The 16307-nt window shown below is 45.4% G+C and overlaps 1 protein-coding gene across 2 annotated transcripts in view; it reads right to left on the bottom strand.

The window, feature by feature from the left end:
• TIAM2 (TIAM Rac1 associated GEF 2) overlaps positions 1 to 16307 on the bottom strand; it is a 228139-nt gene that overhangs the window by 87170 nt on the left and 124662 nt on the right. For both annotated transcript variants that reach the window (XM_045080146.1, XM_045080147.1), the window contains 3 exons: positions 14006 to 14441; positions 8306 to 8478; positions 6254 to 6478 (listed from right to left, as the gene is read on the bottom strand). In XM_045080146.1, coding sequence (XP_044936081.1) covers positions 6254 to 6478; positions 8306 to 8478; positions 14006 to 14441 — 834 coding nt within the window. The remainder of the gene's footprint in view (positions 1 to 6253; positions 6479 to 8305; positions 8479 to 14005; positions 14442 to 16307) is intronic.

Raw genomic sequence — 16307 nt, forward strand, 5'->3', positions numbered from 1 at the left:
TAATGGGAGAAACAGAAGACAGCTTTGTAGCTATTACAACTTTACATTGGGAAATTTCCATCGCCATCATCACTAACACAGTAACATTATCTGACATCATGTTAATCAGGGAATTTCTGGAGATTTCTTTCGATGATCAAACACTAAAATGCCTAAAATCAATCCCCTTAAACCAAGACTGTTTTTTCCATTTTTTTTTTCTAAATTCCTTAAATACTAATCATTGTCCCTAGATATTTCTTTATTTTCTAAGATAAATATCAGGACACAAAAATAAACATTCAACTTCCATGTAGACTGAGCTTTCATTTCTTCTAATGCCAAAAAACAAAAAGATGACATGAAGAGAACTCACTCTAAGGAACTGACTTCCGCTGCAAAAGAAAAAAGTACTAAGAACAAACTTAAGGAGGAAAACCCCCACTTTTAAGCTCTGTCACAAACACAGTGCAAAAGTTTCCCCTCTATTGCTAATACGGCGATGGTCACCTAATGAGGTCAGAGAGGTTATGGTACACATAGACGTGGGGAGCGGGGAGGAGGAAGCCTAATGCTAAAAATAACAGATGAATAAGTGATACATAAAAACGATGACCAGCACGTTCCTTCCACACCCAAAACCCCTAGAAAAATATTTTCTATCATTTAGTCATTTGGTCATTTGTCCCTTCCAAGATCCGTCCCAAAAGATCATCAGTTTTTCCTTTTTGGCAAATAGGATGAAAATCTCCCATGCAGTATTTGCCAGGCCCTACAACCTACCCTTCTCAGAAAAATCCATCTAGTGACACGGATCACACCGAAGTTAATGAGTGGTTAGAACAGCCAACTAAGATTTAGAGAATGTGTTTTGTCTTTTCCTCTGAGATAGAATTTACATACCATAAAATTCACTCCATTTTAAGATAAATACACTTCCCATCAAATCGAGCCCAAAAATCCAAGGTATAGAAATCATTTAAAAATGAATTTTGGGGAGGCAACTGGGTGGTGCAGTCGGTTAAGCATGTGACTCTTGTCTCTCTTTTTTGGCGCAAGTTGTGATCTCCGGGTCGTGAGATCGAGCCCCGTGTCGGACTCCAGGCTCAGTGTGGAGTCTGTTTAAGATCCTTTCCCTCTCCCTCTGCTCCTCCCGACCGTGCTCTAGCTCGCTCTAAAATAAATAAATAAATCTTAAATTTTAAAAAAGCTAATTCTGGGGCATCTGGCTGGCTCAGTCAGTAGGGCACGTGACTCTTGATCTCAGGGTTGCGAGTTTGAGCCCCATGTTGGATGTAGAGATTACTTAAAAATAAATAGACAGACATATATATACTAATTATATATTATACACACACACATATGTAACACATAAAAATAAAAACTAATCTGTTTTATACAAAACCATTCATCCCATGACTAATCAGCAAGAAAAACACAATCTGATTCGTTACTGAGAGGCAATACAGCCGAGTGGTTAGGAATGCACATGTGTGATCAAATCCTAGCTCCCCCACTTGTCAGCTCTGTGACATTAGACAATGTATTTAGGGGCGCCTGGGTGGTTCAGTAGGTTAAGCCTCTGCCTTCAGCTCAGGTCATGATCTCAGGGTCCTGGGATCGAGCCCCGCAGCAGGCTGTCTGCTAAGTAGGGAGCCTGCTTCCCCCTACCCGCTGCATCTCTGCCTACTTGTGATCTCTGTCAAATAAATAAATAAAATCTTAAAAAAAAAGAAAGAAAGAAAGAATATGTACTTAACTTCTCTCAGGTCTATTCACTCATCTATCAAATGAGTGACACATACAGCTTTACCTCACGTGGCTGCCATGAAATCACACACCATCATGGCCTGAGATCGGTGCCTTGATAAATAAGATCAGGGGCCGGTGAGGATGGGCTGTGAGGCCAGAGAAAGGACACCTTAGCTGGGGATGAAGGAGGGAAGGCCTGAGGGAAGGAAGCCCAGAGCTGGCGTTGAGCTGGGGCGGGGCCCACAGAGAGGAGCCTCAGTGAGTCAGAGTGGAGAGGAGACACACATCCACTCCCACACTACTTCGGGCAAAGCACCGGGGATCCAGAAATGGAAAAGTTACAAATCCTTTAAGAGCTCATTGTTCAGACCAGAAGCAGCCTTGAACACAAGGGGTTAATTAGAAAACAATGAGATGGAGGGCAAGGAGAGAGACTCCAAGAATTATGGGGTATAAAAGAGGTCCCTGGGCGAGTGGGCAGGAAGGCAGGAGGAAGTAACCCCCGAACCCTTCCTCACAGATGAGGAGGCATGATGAGCGCAGTGACGGTCTATATGGGTCTTCTCTGCCTGAGGAAAAAAAACCCAAAGAAAGGGGTGGAACCTGCAGGAAAGCTGGCCCTGCTAGGTAAAGGTAGGACAGGTTATCCAGGGCTTTATCTCACAAGCAGGAGAAGCCACTTAAAGTGTTTTTAAACCCAGCAATGATAGGATCAGATCTGCTTTACAGATGCAAACACTCCAGGTTCCTATGGAAGATGCATCTGAGGAAGGGGAAAACGGAGAGCCTCCGCAGCGGTCCAGCGAAGGGAGAAGACAGTCCGACTTACCCTCCATCCCTCACCCGCACACTGTGTGCCTGAGAAATCGAACTGCCAGGCTGCGCCACGGCGTTTCACTCTGCCTTTGCTCATGCTGACTCTTGGCGTGGCATTCCCTTCTCCATTCCTTATTAACTCCTCACTTTTCAAGAAGCAGTCCAGGCATCCCTCCCACAGGAAGTCTTCCATGATTACATGGGAGGCTAAACTTCTGGTTTGTCTTCCACAACCCTCTGGAATATCATTTGCTCTAGAGTCATCAAATTATGTTGCAATAATGTGCTTCACTGACCGGCACCCCCTAGATGGAGAGCCCCAGAGGGCAAAACAGCATCTTCTTTGACTCCACACTGTGTGCACATTTGCTGGACCCAGAGACGCACTTAATAAACATTCACGGAGCTAAACAGAATGTCCAGAACCTCCATCATCCGGCCTCATCTCCTCAGACCTCTTTCACCAACACCTCCCTCTCTGATGTTTTATTCCCCAAATGGCTTCACACAAATACACACACACACGCACACACACACACACACTCCATACTGTATTTTCCTCAAGGATTCATTCACTTTGTTCCCTCCCCCTCACCACAATTTCCAACTGCCTAGATTCCATTCATCCTCTTTACCAGGTTGAAACTAAATAAATACTTAAAAGGAAGCCCACGTTTCACAAAGCCCAGAGCAGCTCCGAGCCCTCTGCCCCAGCCTGCTGCTCCCGCTGCATCCTCTGCCCCATTCTGACCGCCTCCCCCACCAGGGCCTCATGAACCACTGCGCATGGGGTGGGGGTGGAGGACGGATGGGGCCCGAACACACAGAATGCATCAGGATGCAGCGCAGCCATCTGGGCAGGGGGAGGAGGGGGGCCAAGACTGCCAAAGGGCAGTGAGGTTTTGTCCCTCTTTACTTGTTTAAAATAATGAAGGGGAAGGAAAATAAAGTTCTAACTGGACTTAATTTACAGCTCTTCCTCCCTCAGGACTTCAAAAGGAATCCGACATGTGGCTGGCCGCACGGTCTGCTCCACATTGGATATGCTCAAATGAAAGCTGCGTCACCCTGCCCGGTTCCCAGCATCTCCAAAAGGCCCCAGGACAAGCCCGTGGGACGGTCTCTTTCAAGCAGAGCACGTCACCGTGCCATGCTATGAAGTCCTGCCGTTACTGCTAGGACAGTGTCATTTTATCTTTTTATTTGGAAAGGGGGCACACAACGATCTTCTCCACCCAAACACTACAAAGAAAATCTGTTCCAGAGACTTCACCGTGCATGATGTAACGTACTCCGTAAGTTCTGCTCTCACGAGGCTATAAATGACTCTGAGGTTCTTGGGGTCTCTGGGGCAAAGCGCTACATAAATATTTTCTTTTATGTAAAATAAAATAGAGTGACGTTGCGAGTTTTAAGTGGTAAGTGGAGAAAGCACTACTGCTCTGTTAAAGACGCTTTTAAAGGGTCGTTTAGAAAAAAAAAAACGTATAGTTAGGAGATATTTGAGAGATCATGTTCTTACTGGTCTTGATTTGAAAATACCTTTGCCTTTGTAGCTTCGCATAACATTCTCGAGTCAAAGATCATCTCATAAAAGTAAATCTAAGCATACTCTCTGCGTCGGCAAGTAAAGAGCTAATAACTCTCTTTACAACCATCTGGAAAATGAGCAAAGGACAGTGAGCATAGCAGATGTAATTCCGGACGCCCACCGCAAAGCCCTCTGGGAAAACAAGACTCAAAGAAGACCTCAGAAACTGCCAATACGATGGGGAGAATATTTTCAGGTGGCATTCCTAAAGTTACTTCCAGTGGTTTCATACCGGAAATGTCCCAGTGCAGTATGAGAAGGCAGCTGTGTGTACAGGGGTAAGGGGGACCCAGGGAAGGGGGTGGGTGGGGGCACTGAAAACTTAGTCATGTCAGGACAGCGTGCCTAAAATGACTAGTAATGATTCTGACAAAGAATGTATAACATGCTGCGAGTCATAATTGAAAGAGCTTCTTTAGGCCATCCAACCATCAAAGACTCTTGAGTGTGAGTCCAGTTTGTGTGAAAGTAATTCCCCTCCCACAGACATCATAAATTAACTGCTGGCCAACTATAAACCACAGTGAATGAAACTGCATTAATGGAATAAAATCATATTTAATGAAAATGCATTTTTTTAAGGTGGCTTGGACTTCCTGTGGCCATAAAAAGGAAAAGGGAAGCAAAAGAGGTGGGGGGAGGGGATGAGGGTAGGCAGGCCAGGAGCCTCTGAAAGTTGCCTGATTTCCCGTTTCTCTCGCTGGGTCTACATGTTTGAGATTATGCAAGAACCTACAGACTTCAAGGTGGACATCCTTTCAAAGAAGAAAGTATGGCTTCAGAGGTGAATTTCCCCCATATGGTCATCCCGAGACTGTTTTATTGGGGCACCCTGAACACTCTGAGACACGGCAATCCATGAGTTTCACCTCTGAGGACAGACCATCATGGCTCCTGGATTCTCGAAATTCAGGACCACTCGTGAGCTGCGGTACACGGAAAACGGAGACGACCGTTTCTCCCCCGCAAGCTTCCTGGTTTGCCAGGTAACCCTGACGTAGCATCACCTCTCTCCATGCCACAGAGACTGAAAGCTGGGTGATGGCGACCAGCCTCAGCACCTCCCTCTTCCACGACAGGTGCAGGCGGAGGGCACCTCCACTGTGGTGCTCCTGCTAAACTCCCCAACACCTGCCACCTCCCCACCTTCTGCCTGGCAACCCTCTTCTCAGGTCCTGTTAATATAGTTGGACTGTGCTCCCAGATACTTTTTAGATAAAGGGCACATTCTCAGAACAGTTAAGTTCAGGAGTGTAGGATACGCTCATTGAGGTTCTACAGAATTATGGAAATTACATACTCTGAAATAGGTTTTCCATACAAACTGTGAAACATCGGTAGGGTCCCCTCTGCACCCTGGTAGCCACACATCCAGACTAGTGCCATCCACCAATGAACGGCTCTCCCCATGTGCACCTGTCCTCTGAGCCACTGCCTCATTAACTGTCTAAAGAGACAACACTCACCCTGCATCGAGGAAGAGAGAGATGCAAGAACCCTCATGGCCGTGTCTCCACGGGCTTAGGGTACATGAGCAGAGGAAAACAGATATTCAAAAGCTGCTTCTCCTCCCCCAAAATGCATAGAGCTATTTAATAGAAACGAGCTATTTAATTCTGATAATGAAAGTGGAACTAGACCAGAGAAAGCATTCTTCTTAGCACCATATCTGTTATAAACAGAAAATATATATATATATACTGTTTTTTTGGAACTCAAGGATGGAAATAGCTGGTCACACTAAACCATACTTCCCAAAGCCACCCTCTCTGTTAGAATCCTCTCTGTATAATCTTCTAGTGGTTTTATTATATAAATCTTGGTCTGAAAGGGACAATATATGAGAAAATCAGCCAGGCAAGAAGGAACTAATCAGAATTATGAAAAACGACTTGGTTGCAAATATTCCACTGAGTATATACAACAACCAAAGGTTGTAAATAAAGCCTATCACATCACCGATGTCACAAAAGTGCTGCCGTTAAGTTCTTGCAACAAGAAGCCACAGAAACGATCTCCCCCAGGGGGTAAGGAACATTGCAGCCATCTGCATTCCAACTCCGATTTTCGTGGTGAGTGACATGTGCAAGGAAAGAAAACACAAATAAGTAGTACCTGGTTTTCTATGGCTTTCCTGTTCTTTGGGTCGCTCACGATAGACAGCTGCAATTCTGCCATCTTTTTCATCTTGCTGTCCATATCTATCTTCTGAATGAGGTTTCTGGTCTGATTCTTGAGTAGCCGAACCGTGTCCTCTTTCCCATGCTTCTTTGCAAAAAGGGAGGCACAAGCTGAATGTATGGCAGTGACCCAGTTTTCAAGATCTGTCTGGCTAGAGGCCTAAACACAGGGGGAACAACATTAAAATGGTTGTCTTTAAGCACCGGCAATATACACAAGGGTTCTTCTTTCTCTGGTCTTCACTTAACTTCACACACAGTGACTATAAACATTTTTTCACATAAGAAAAATATTTTAAAAATAAGGTGAGTCTCAATAAAGCAGAACAAGTAAATTACTATGATTCTTAGCAGGCTGAAAACCTCTTCCACTCCCTCGATGTCCAGAAAATCCACATACATTCAAGCTATGGGTTGATCGTCCAGTGATCTCTGGGATCATACAATAGGACCTATTGGGAGAATTTCTTAGAACAAAGGACATTTTGCCTGAATCACAAAATACTCATCTCATACTTGCCCCTTAGAAGTTCATGCATATTTTTAGAATTTTTTTCAAAGATTTTATTTATTTGAGGGAGTGAGAGAGAGAGAGAGAGAGCACAAGCAGGGAAAGGGGCATAGGGAGAGGGAGAAGCAGACTCCCCACTGAGCCGGGAACCCAATTCAGGGCTCGATCCCAGCACCCTGGGATCATGACCGGAGCCGAAGGTAGATGCTTAACTGACTGAGCCACCCAGGCATCCCAGTCCATGAAGATTTAATCTAATGCTCTTACCTTCCCTATAATTCAGATTAACGGCAATTCCTTACTTGGCTTTAAAACATAAGTGTGGAGAAGGAAAATCAAACCTCAGGCCCTGGATCTTGTATGTCAAGTTGTGGACAGCAAGAAGACTAGAGGCCCAGTGAGTTCACCTGGTACTGGCAACAGGAAATCCTGTCTGTGCAGAGAATTCTAGATTCCCAAAGTCAGCATAGAGACCACTAGGCAATTCTGCAGGGATCCTGAGAGTGTCCAGGACCAATGTCATTGAGACTCCTGAACCAAGGACCTAGGAGTCTTCCATGAACCTTTTTGGTCAGATAGAACCTGCAGCACTGGGTCTACATGCAGCACTGGGTCTACATGCAGCACTGGATTTAGCCTGCGCATCACTTCAGAAATATACTTCACTTCATTCATTTCCACCCCTTTTGAGTTCATCAATAAGAGCACCAATGGTTAGAATTTCTTCAGCACTTAACACATACACATTATTGATCCTTAAAGCGATCCTATAAGCTACTGTTATCCTACTGGCTAACAGATCCTTAGCTCAGAGAAGTTCCGTATATTCTCCAAGATGGCGCCCACACCCAAGGGTGGCACCAGGATCTCACCCCTAAGGCTGACACCAACACCGCAGGCTTGGCATCCCACCAGGCTTGTCAACGTTGCATTTGCTAGCAAACTGCTAAAAATCATAATGGGAGACAACTTGAAACTTAACATCCTGAGTCCACTTCTACAGGAAAATGAGACCTTACAGCATTTGTCCTTAAGGCTCTCCTGAAAAGTGAGAAGTTTCTTTTTCACTTCTACTGGGATTCTAGGGAAAAATCGAAAGCTCTCCTAGCTATATTCTGTAGGCTTCACTTGAGAGCCTCCACTCAGAGAATTTCAGACCTTGCACCACTAGACCACGAGCAACGCCAGAACAAGGATCATGATTTTTCTCTCTTCAAATCCTCTTGACCATTCCAGGGGGCACAGCTTGGAACTTGAAGAGCATTCCAAGAAATGCTTGCTGTGTGAATGACTGGATGAACACGGGCCCCATGCCACCTGACGGTAAGCAGGGGCCAGTTCTAAGCCCCAACCCGAAGCCTAACTAGGCTTTTACTCTATTGCATTGGTAAACTATGCCTCTTCATTCTGTTCCTTCTCGTCCTCCTAGTACACAAGCCATCACCTCCACCCTCCATCCAAAAAGTTTGACAGTACCTGGAAAAGGTAGACATCTCCAAAGGAGTTGCTGAGGCAGAACACATTTTCCTTCTTGGGGTGTTCTGGGACTGACTGCACTATGCTGTCCTCTGCAAACAGTGCACACCGAGGGGCGCTGCTCTGGTCCATGGAATTCTTCCCATAGGTCTCATAGAACAGCAGGGTGCAACCTACGAGACAGAGAAGCAAGTTACATCTCTGCCACAGTCTTGAGGATCTCGGAAGGCAGGGAGAAGGTAAGGGACACGGGAAGGAAAGAAAGGAAGGGGGGGGGGACAGAATGAGACAACCAACCGCGTGATACACAAGGAAATCCTGGTATCCAAAGTATGCCTTGTTTTATTAGCCTAACTCAGGTGAAAAGTAGAGGTTTTTGCAAACATATCATAGTAATAACAATACCAAGCATTTATTGTTGCTTACTCTGTCAGAAACTCTTCTAAGTTCTTCAATGGCTCATTTAGACCCCACAGCAGCCCCAGAAGGCAGGTGTTATTAACTCCATTTTACAAATGAGAAACCCGAGGGCTTGTACCACTGTGCAGGTCCCACAGCTGGACTGTGGCAGAGCAGGGAACTGAACCCAGGCGCTGGCCCCAGAGCCCTCCTTCTCAACTATAGCCCTGTATTATTTAAGAAATCAATGCAGAGAGAACACCCATGTTCATTAAATGAGGGAGTTTCTACACTTACAACTCGTGGTAACAAGAAAAGGAGTTTACCTGCAGAACTTTGCCATTTGTAAGAAAGTATCCGGTTAATTCTCCAAATGCCACATAAAATAATTTAATATTAGTGTATTCTTTTACTGCACAATAAGAGGAAATAACACCACAGATTTTACTCGTTTAGATGAAGAGGGGAAAATGAAACTAAATATCCCTTGATTTTAAAATATGACACAAAAATGCTTGCAAATACCCAGCTTTCCCCTGTAAATTAAAGAATTATTGTAAGGTAGAAGTTATGAAGGATCTACTTTGATAATTAGGAGTGCCTTATAATTATTAGATGCAGTTTTTAAGCAACTTCTAAAATGCTCACAAGTACATTCTCTTATTGAAAAACCTGCATCTGATAAACATTTCTGAGCACTTCTCACGTGCTGAGCCCTGGCATCCAAACACGGTGGATAAGGTCACCATCACCCTGCTTTGCAAAGCCTCTCCTGCTGATGGGAAGAAGTACCAGCTGCTCTCTGCCACACAGCCAGTGAATGAGGTCCAGGACATGACGCCCCTCTGAGTAAGAAGTCCTCACTCATAAAAGTCTAAATGTTAAAAAAACAAAACAAAACAAAACCCCATTTCATGCTAGCCAGTGTCACTTCCTCCTTCGAAATCCCATCTTAATCTGGACACATAAGCTCAGATCATGGAACCCAGTGCAGCACAGAAGCCTAGAGAACAAGATGCTGGCCGGTAGCTCTGCCCTCAGAAAGAGCATCGTGACACTTTCCCCCTCCATGATGCTTAACGATCTCAAAAAGCTCTAGCAACCTTTCTTCCTGCAAACAAAAGGCACCCACACTAAGGCTAAGAGATGCTTCCAGAAGAAGGGAAAGCAGCAGGCGGTCTCCGGCCAGGGCTGTTCCTGCAGGGTTGAGCCAGTCTTTTTCCAGCCACTGATGCACATAGAAACAAGGTCCCCAAACCTTTCCATCAGGAAAGGCCTGTCTGACTGCTGCTGTGTATGCAACCTGCCATGACCTGGGGACCCACGGGCCAGGGTCAAGGTGACAGACCCACGCCAGTTCTGCCCAGTTCAAATTCTTTCCGATTGGTGAACATTCCCTTCCTGGCTTCCCCACCATTGTACGCCCAGTGGCTGTGGTTTGAGTCATGACATCTAGAGGAAATGAACACAACCTTGGGCAGATGCCAACACGCTGCCAACTTGAACGCCCCATCGGCCGCGGCAGGGTGAAACCAAAACAGGACATGTCATGTTAGACCCCGGCCAGGAGGTAAAGCAGTATGCACGATTTCTTTGCTATTGAACTTAAAAGAACAGGAAATCAGTGGCAAATCTATTAGATCAAAGTTAACCTCATCTGGGTCTCCCATGCTGGGGCGGTAAGTCTGAGGGAAAGTGCGGCGCCCCTGTCTGCGGCATCTCCCGTCCCCGTGGCCCCCACCCAGGGCTGCGGCCAGCAGCCCTGGCCGGTCCCTACCAGGAGCTGGGGTTGGCCTGGAGGGCTGCCAGCAGGGGTTCTTCTCGCCACTGTAGCAGAAAGAGAAATCAGACCAGAACAGCAGCAGAAGTACGAGAACAGATGAGGCGCCCGCAGAAGTATCGCCAGTGGAAAAAGGGGGTTCGTCTCATCTTCCCTGAAACCCACCTTTTCTCGACACCCTCTCAAGCCACACTCATCACACCACCCCCTCACGCCTGGCAGAACCACCGGGATCCCCGAATTATGGCAGGAACCCCTCTCCTGACTCACTGGAAGACATATGGAAAGCAGCGTTACCTTTGTTAAAAATGTTATGACATCCTCCAAGCCCTAGAAAACATTTATGCCCTTAGCACACTCGACACATGACACAGGTATACAACTAGTGCTTATAGCTGCTCTCTCCAGAACACCATAAATACTTCAAGAATTTGTAATTCTGGGACGCCTGGGTGGCTCAGTTGGTTAAGCGGCTGCCTTCGGCTCAGGTCATGATCCCAGCATCCTGGGATCAAGTCCCACATCGGGCTCCTTGCTCCGCAGGGAGCCTGCTTCTCCCTCTGACTCTGCCTTCCACTCTGTCTGCCTGTGCTCGCTCTCGCTCGCTCTCTCTTTGACAAATAAATAAATAAAATCTTAAAAAAAAAAAAAGAATTTGTAATTCTGCTTAAATGTACATGCTTGTATGTGTGTGTGTGTGTGTGTGTGTGTGTGTGTGTGTGTAACTCAGATTAAACCAAACAGTTAAGTTCAAACATTACAGCTTGGATTCCAAGCCAAGGAAGTTCAACTCAGCCTAGTGAATTCCCAGAGGAAAGAGGTATAGAAAGCCACATGGAAAAGGTTATGCTGGAAAAAAAATCTTTATCGCATAACTTTCCTTGGCTGCAAAGGAAAGGAAGGAATGTGTGCTTGATAACATTCACACTTACAAAGCACCCTTTCTCCATGGGTCTTAAAGGGTTTTATGAGCAAGCACCAAGGCATCAGAGTGCAGGCAAGAGCACAGACCCTGGGGCAGTCAGACGACGCACAGGCATCCCTGCCACTGGGGTCAGTAGCAGGAGCCCCCACGGTAGCCCCCAGGATGGAAAGCCCTGGAGGTGGGCTCTTCTAGCTCTAAGAGGAACCTGCCTAAATCTCCTCCCCCAGGAAGCCTCCCACGATCTGGCTCTGCACAAATGTCTGCAGAAGCAGGGAAATCGGGAAGAGAGCCTTCTTCCGCTCATGGCTCTGGTCACTGCTGTACTTCTAATTCAGAATCAGCTTGCCATCCTAACCCCTGGGGAACCAGAATAAATTCAACGCCCCTTCCACAAGACTGCTGCTCACTGCCCACCCCTCTCCTGGCCTTCTCTAAGCTACGTGTTCCCAAATGGACACCATATAGCATGGCTCTAACCCCCCTGCTGTCACCCTGCTGACAACCCCTGCTAGGATTAGTTCATGGACATACAAACATACACCATCACCAGCCTCTACCATCACTGGAGTGAGAGCTGGGGGAGGGGGAGGCATTTCAGAGCCATTAAAACAGGCAGGGAATGACTTCCCAAAGCCTTCATTTAAACAAACAAATTTTACATTAAAAAAATAATGCAATAAAAAATACAATTTTTAAGAAAGCAAAACAGATACACGTCTTATACGGAGTCAAGTGCATCTCTTCCAAACAACATGCCGGAAGGCGGCAGCTTCAGACTGTGATTCATAATCAATCCCAGATGCTCGCTCTCCTGAGAAGACATTTTCCTTCCCCTGTCCAATCAGGGATACTTCAGGCTGAACCTATTCAAGAATCCCCATCTTACTTACTAACAGGGCTCCTGTACTATCGTGCCCCCAAGGACAGGAATGGCCCGCTCCACCCAGGGCAGAGGGAGGAGACACTGCTGTGGCTATAGAACCCGGGACAGCGGGAAGAAGGTAGCCAAAGATCACACTCACTCTTCTAAATCATACTTACTTTTATCTTGACTTTGTCACATTGGAATCTCATTCAAGGAATGACCTACAGGGGCGCCTGGGTGGCTCAGTGGGTTAAGGCTCTGCCTTCGGCTCAGGTCATGATCTCAGGGTCCTGGGATCAAGCCCTGCATTGGGCTCCCTGCTCAGCGGGGAGCCTGCTTCCCCCTCTCTCTCTGCCTGCCTCTGTGCCTACTTGTGATCTCCCTCTCTGTCAAATAAATAAAATATTTTTAAAAATAAAGAAAAGAAAAAAGAAACAGCCTACAGTTCAACCCCCACCCCCCAAATCTCCTTGTAATGCTTGGCAGCCACAGTTCCCTATCCTGTACTTGGATGGTTATTTGATTATTAAACCTGAGAGCATAACGTATCCCTTCAAACTGTATCTTGGTAGGTTCAACCCCTTATTCCAACTCTCCAAATCTCGCCCATCATTTGATGTAAGAACTTGTCTCCCCAGGACACCCAAATGAGAGGTGAGCTCTTGGGCCTTCCTCAGCCACCATGTATCACAAGCTGGAAAAAAGGACTGGGACTTGGGTATTATAAACCATCCAGTTTGCTAGGGAAAAGCATCACTTAAAGGCAAAATTCCTTCCAAAGCGGATCCTTCCCAGACAGGCTTCTGGGTTATTATGACCCAGCTCCCCCAAGGCGGGGGTGGGGCATCTCATAATTTCTCAAAGGTAGGGCAGGGGCAGGGGGTAGCAAAGGAGCCCCGTGGGACGGCTCAGGCCTTCCACACATCACGTCTGCAGACAGGATTCCCATTTCTGCTTTCCCCCACGACGGGGAAGCCTGTCGCCCGATAATGAGGTCTGGCTTTGAACACCACACTCAGTGCCTCTGACAGAGTCACAGGATGACTGTGCACACGTTGACTGTGAGGCTGCCCTTCCTGCTCACATCTGTGTAAACCGTCTTCACACCCGTGTAAATCACACCGTACTGACTCGGAGCCTTGCTCCTCCTCAGGACATTAAGATCACTTCTAATCTATGCAACCGCAGAGAGCAAGGCAATTATCATTCTTAAATGGCAACGTTTCCAAGAAACTTTCATAATCTTAACGAAACAAATCCTTACTCCTACTTCCTTTACATTTAAAAAAAAAAAAAAGGCATTTGTTTGGAATGATGACAATTAGACTTCCTTAGTTTATAAAGGTCAGAGGACATCCAGATGTTGTCGTACAAGTTGAGGATCCTTGTGAAGAACAGGTACTCGTGATCTGCATTTGGTTACTTATTTGGAATATTTTTACCCCCAGATGCAGAAAAACTATTAAAGAATGGTACGGAAATACCTACAAAATAATAAGCTGTAACTATGAAATCCAATCACCATGTATTAGAATGAATAATATATATGAATATTATGTAAGCCATATTCTCCAGGTGTGAGAAAGTATCTGTAGCAAAACATGCTGGGAGACACTGTATCAAATCCCTTTGCACTGACACAAATTAACCGTGGACTGACTGGTGCTTCCTGGGAGAGGGCACAGCTGGAAGAAATGATTTCAGTGGCCCCCAAGTCAACAATGCACTTACCTTTCAGTGTTACCCAGTACTGTTTCCACTTCCTCCGGGCTACCAACTCCAGCTTCTTTTCCTTCTGCAAAGTGACGAGGGGTTTGAAGAACAGCCATCCAGCTTTTCGGACCACCCCTTGCTCCTTCTCAAAAAGCAGATCAAGTTGCTCCAAAGAGCTGAGGGACCCACTGCTGGAGTCTGCGGTTTCTGTGGACGTTTCTACATGCTCTGTGCTGGTCCTGCTCATTTCCAGCTCCCGCATGAAATTCTCATAAATGTTCTGTTGGAGAGAATCGCTGCCAATTGCATGAGCGGATTCGCTTCTCTGGGACAGGATCTGAGCGGAGCCCCCAGACCACAGTGAAGCAGACATCTGGAAGGGCCCCTGCACGTCCACATTCAGTCCATCTGAGCGGCTGTCAAAGTAGTCACTGCCTTCCTTGGACCTCGGCTCCTGTGAGCAATGCAGAGGACCACCCATCAGAGGTCATGTACATTCAAAGCATCCCTTCCCCAACACCAGAAACACGTCGTCCTGCTGTTTGCTAATGCTGCTGCCACAAAGCAAGACTCTTCACAAAAATTCATCTTCAAACATTAAGTCACCAAACCAGAAAGAACTGTAGAAATAATGTTGCCCGACCCAATCCAGAGCCAGTGGAGTCAATGCTTAAAGACAGGAACTCACTAAAGAGTCCTGACTATGCTACCTCTAACCTACGCTGAGCATCAAGAAATTAACTAGTGTATTTGTAACACATCAGTGAAGATTTCCAGGCTGACATTTCTTTGCTGACCGAATTGGTGTCTTCCTGGAAGGAATTGCGTTCCTCATCCAAGTCTTCCTCCTGGATCCTTTTAAAGGTAGAAAATCTCCAGTTCCAGGGTCAAGGGGTTTAGGGAATAAGTACTCAGGTGTTTTCAGGTACTGTTATGCAAACTTCTCTTCCTCTACCCAGAACAATCCCCAGCTTCTCCCTACCCTTACCCATCTTAAGACTTGAGGATGTCTACCATCTTATTTTCCTTCTTCAGATACTAAAAACCATACATGTGGGATTCTTTATCTACAAAAAGTATTTCCTAGTAATGCTGTTTTTCATAAGCAGTATATTTTTTTTACTTAATTTGGGAATTTCTTCCATGAAAGAAATATTCACTCACATCCTTTCATTTGAACATCTATTTTATTCTAGCCATTGGGGATACCAAAGACATGATTCTTAACTTCAACATGTACTGCAACATAAAATCAGACATTGGCAGCTCTAAATAAAACTAATATCTATAAAATAATGGCTGCCCCCCATGAGACTACAATGCACTGACAGTTAGTGGCCATGCAAAGCTGAAAACACGGAATGTTTCCTCACTTAGAGAAATCCGGTTATTTAAGAAGAATAACTTTCAGACAGGCCATTCACTGGTAAACATCAGTAAGTACATTTTTCAGCAGAAAAGACTTAAAAGACTCTAACATTCCAAATTTAGAGCTTAGATTAAGGTAAGTCTGCAGAGCAGTGTCCAGTGTACACATCTACTCAGCTGCTAGAAGACTGTCCATTATATTGCCTTACCCATTAAAATAAAAATAAAATTAAATAAATAATAAACATATAATAATTTAAAATAAAAATGAGTCAAGCACCACTGACCGAAGGCCTTATTCTGAATACTCCACTGTGTGGAGGGATTATCCTTTCTGACACTCTATCCGGAAATCCAGTAGCAAGGACATTTTGTAGGAAAATCATCAGCTGGAGAGTACTTCCAAATACCCAGGGGCTATAAACAACGGAGCCCCAATCGCAGCTATTACTAACAAAAATATTATTTTCCACTTGTGTTTACACCATGCCCCATAGTCATATTTATTTATACACAGATGCTTATGCAAGAGTAGAGCAAGTAAGCCAGCTGCAGTGAGTCACTTAGAGAAGGAACTTTCAAAATAATTTAAGATTTTTTTTTTTTAATTGTCACTTCGTTGCTCTTCAAAAACTCCTAAGAGGTGAAGGAATACTTCTCATTTAGCTAGTGTTAACATCATGTCAGCTACGAATGTGACTCTGACTCACAGCCCCCAAACACAGGGATGCCTTGGACACCCAGCAAGAGCTCTAATGGGGTGTTTCAAAACAAGCCAAACTCTGCCAGAGGAAAGACACTCAGGTGCCAAACTTAAATGTGACTTTATAAACACTGTTGACAGCCTTTCTTGTGAGAGAGTCTTCAGCTGGTAGTTGTAGCCCTCACTTTTAAATGTTCTACCACAGCAAAGCGTGACAAATTTTCCTAAGAAACGGGAAAATATTGCATT

This window comes from Mustela putorius, unplaced genomic scaffold, assembly GCF_011764305.1.
Source record: "Mustela putorius furo isolate JIRA1106 unplaced genomic scaffold, ASM1176430v1.1 tig00000450_pilon_pilon_pilon, whole genome shotgun sequence".
Lineage (NCBI taxonomy): Eukaryota > Metazoa > Chordata > Mammalia > Carnivora > Mustelidae > Mustela > Mustela putorius.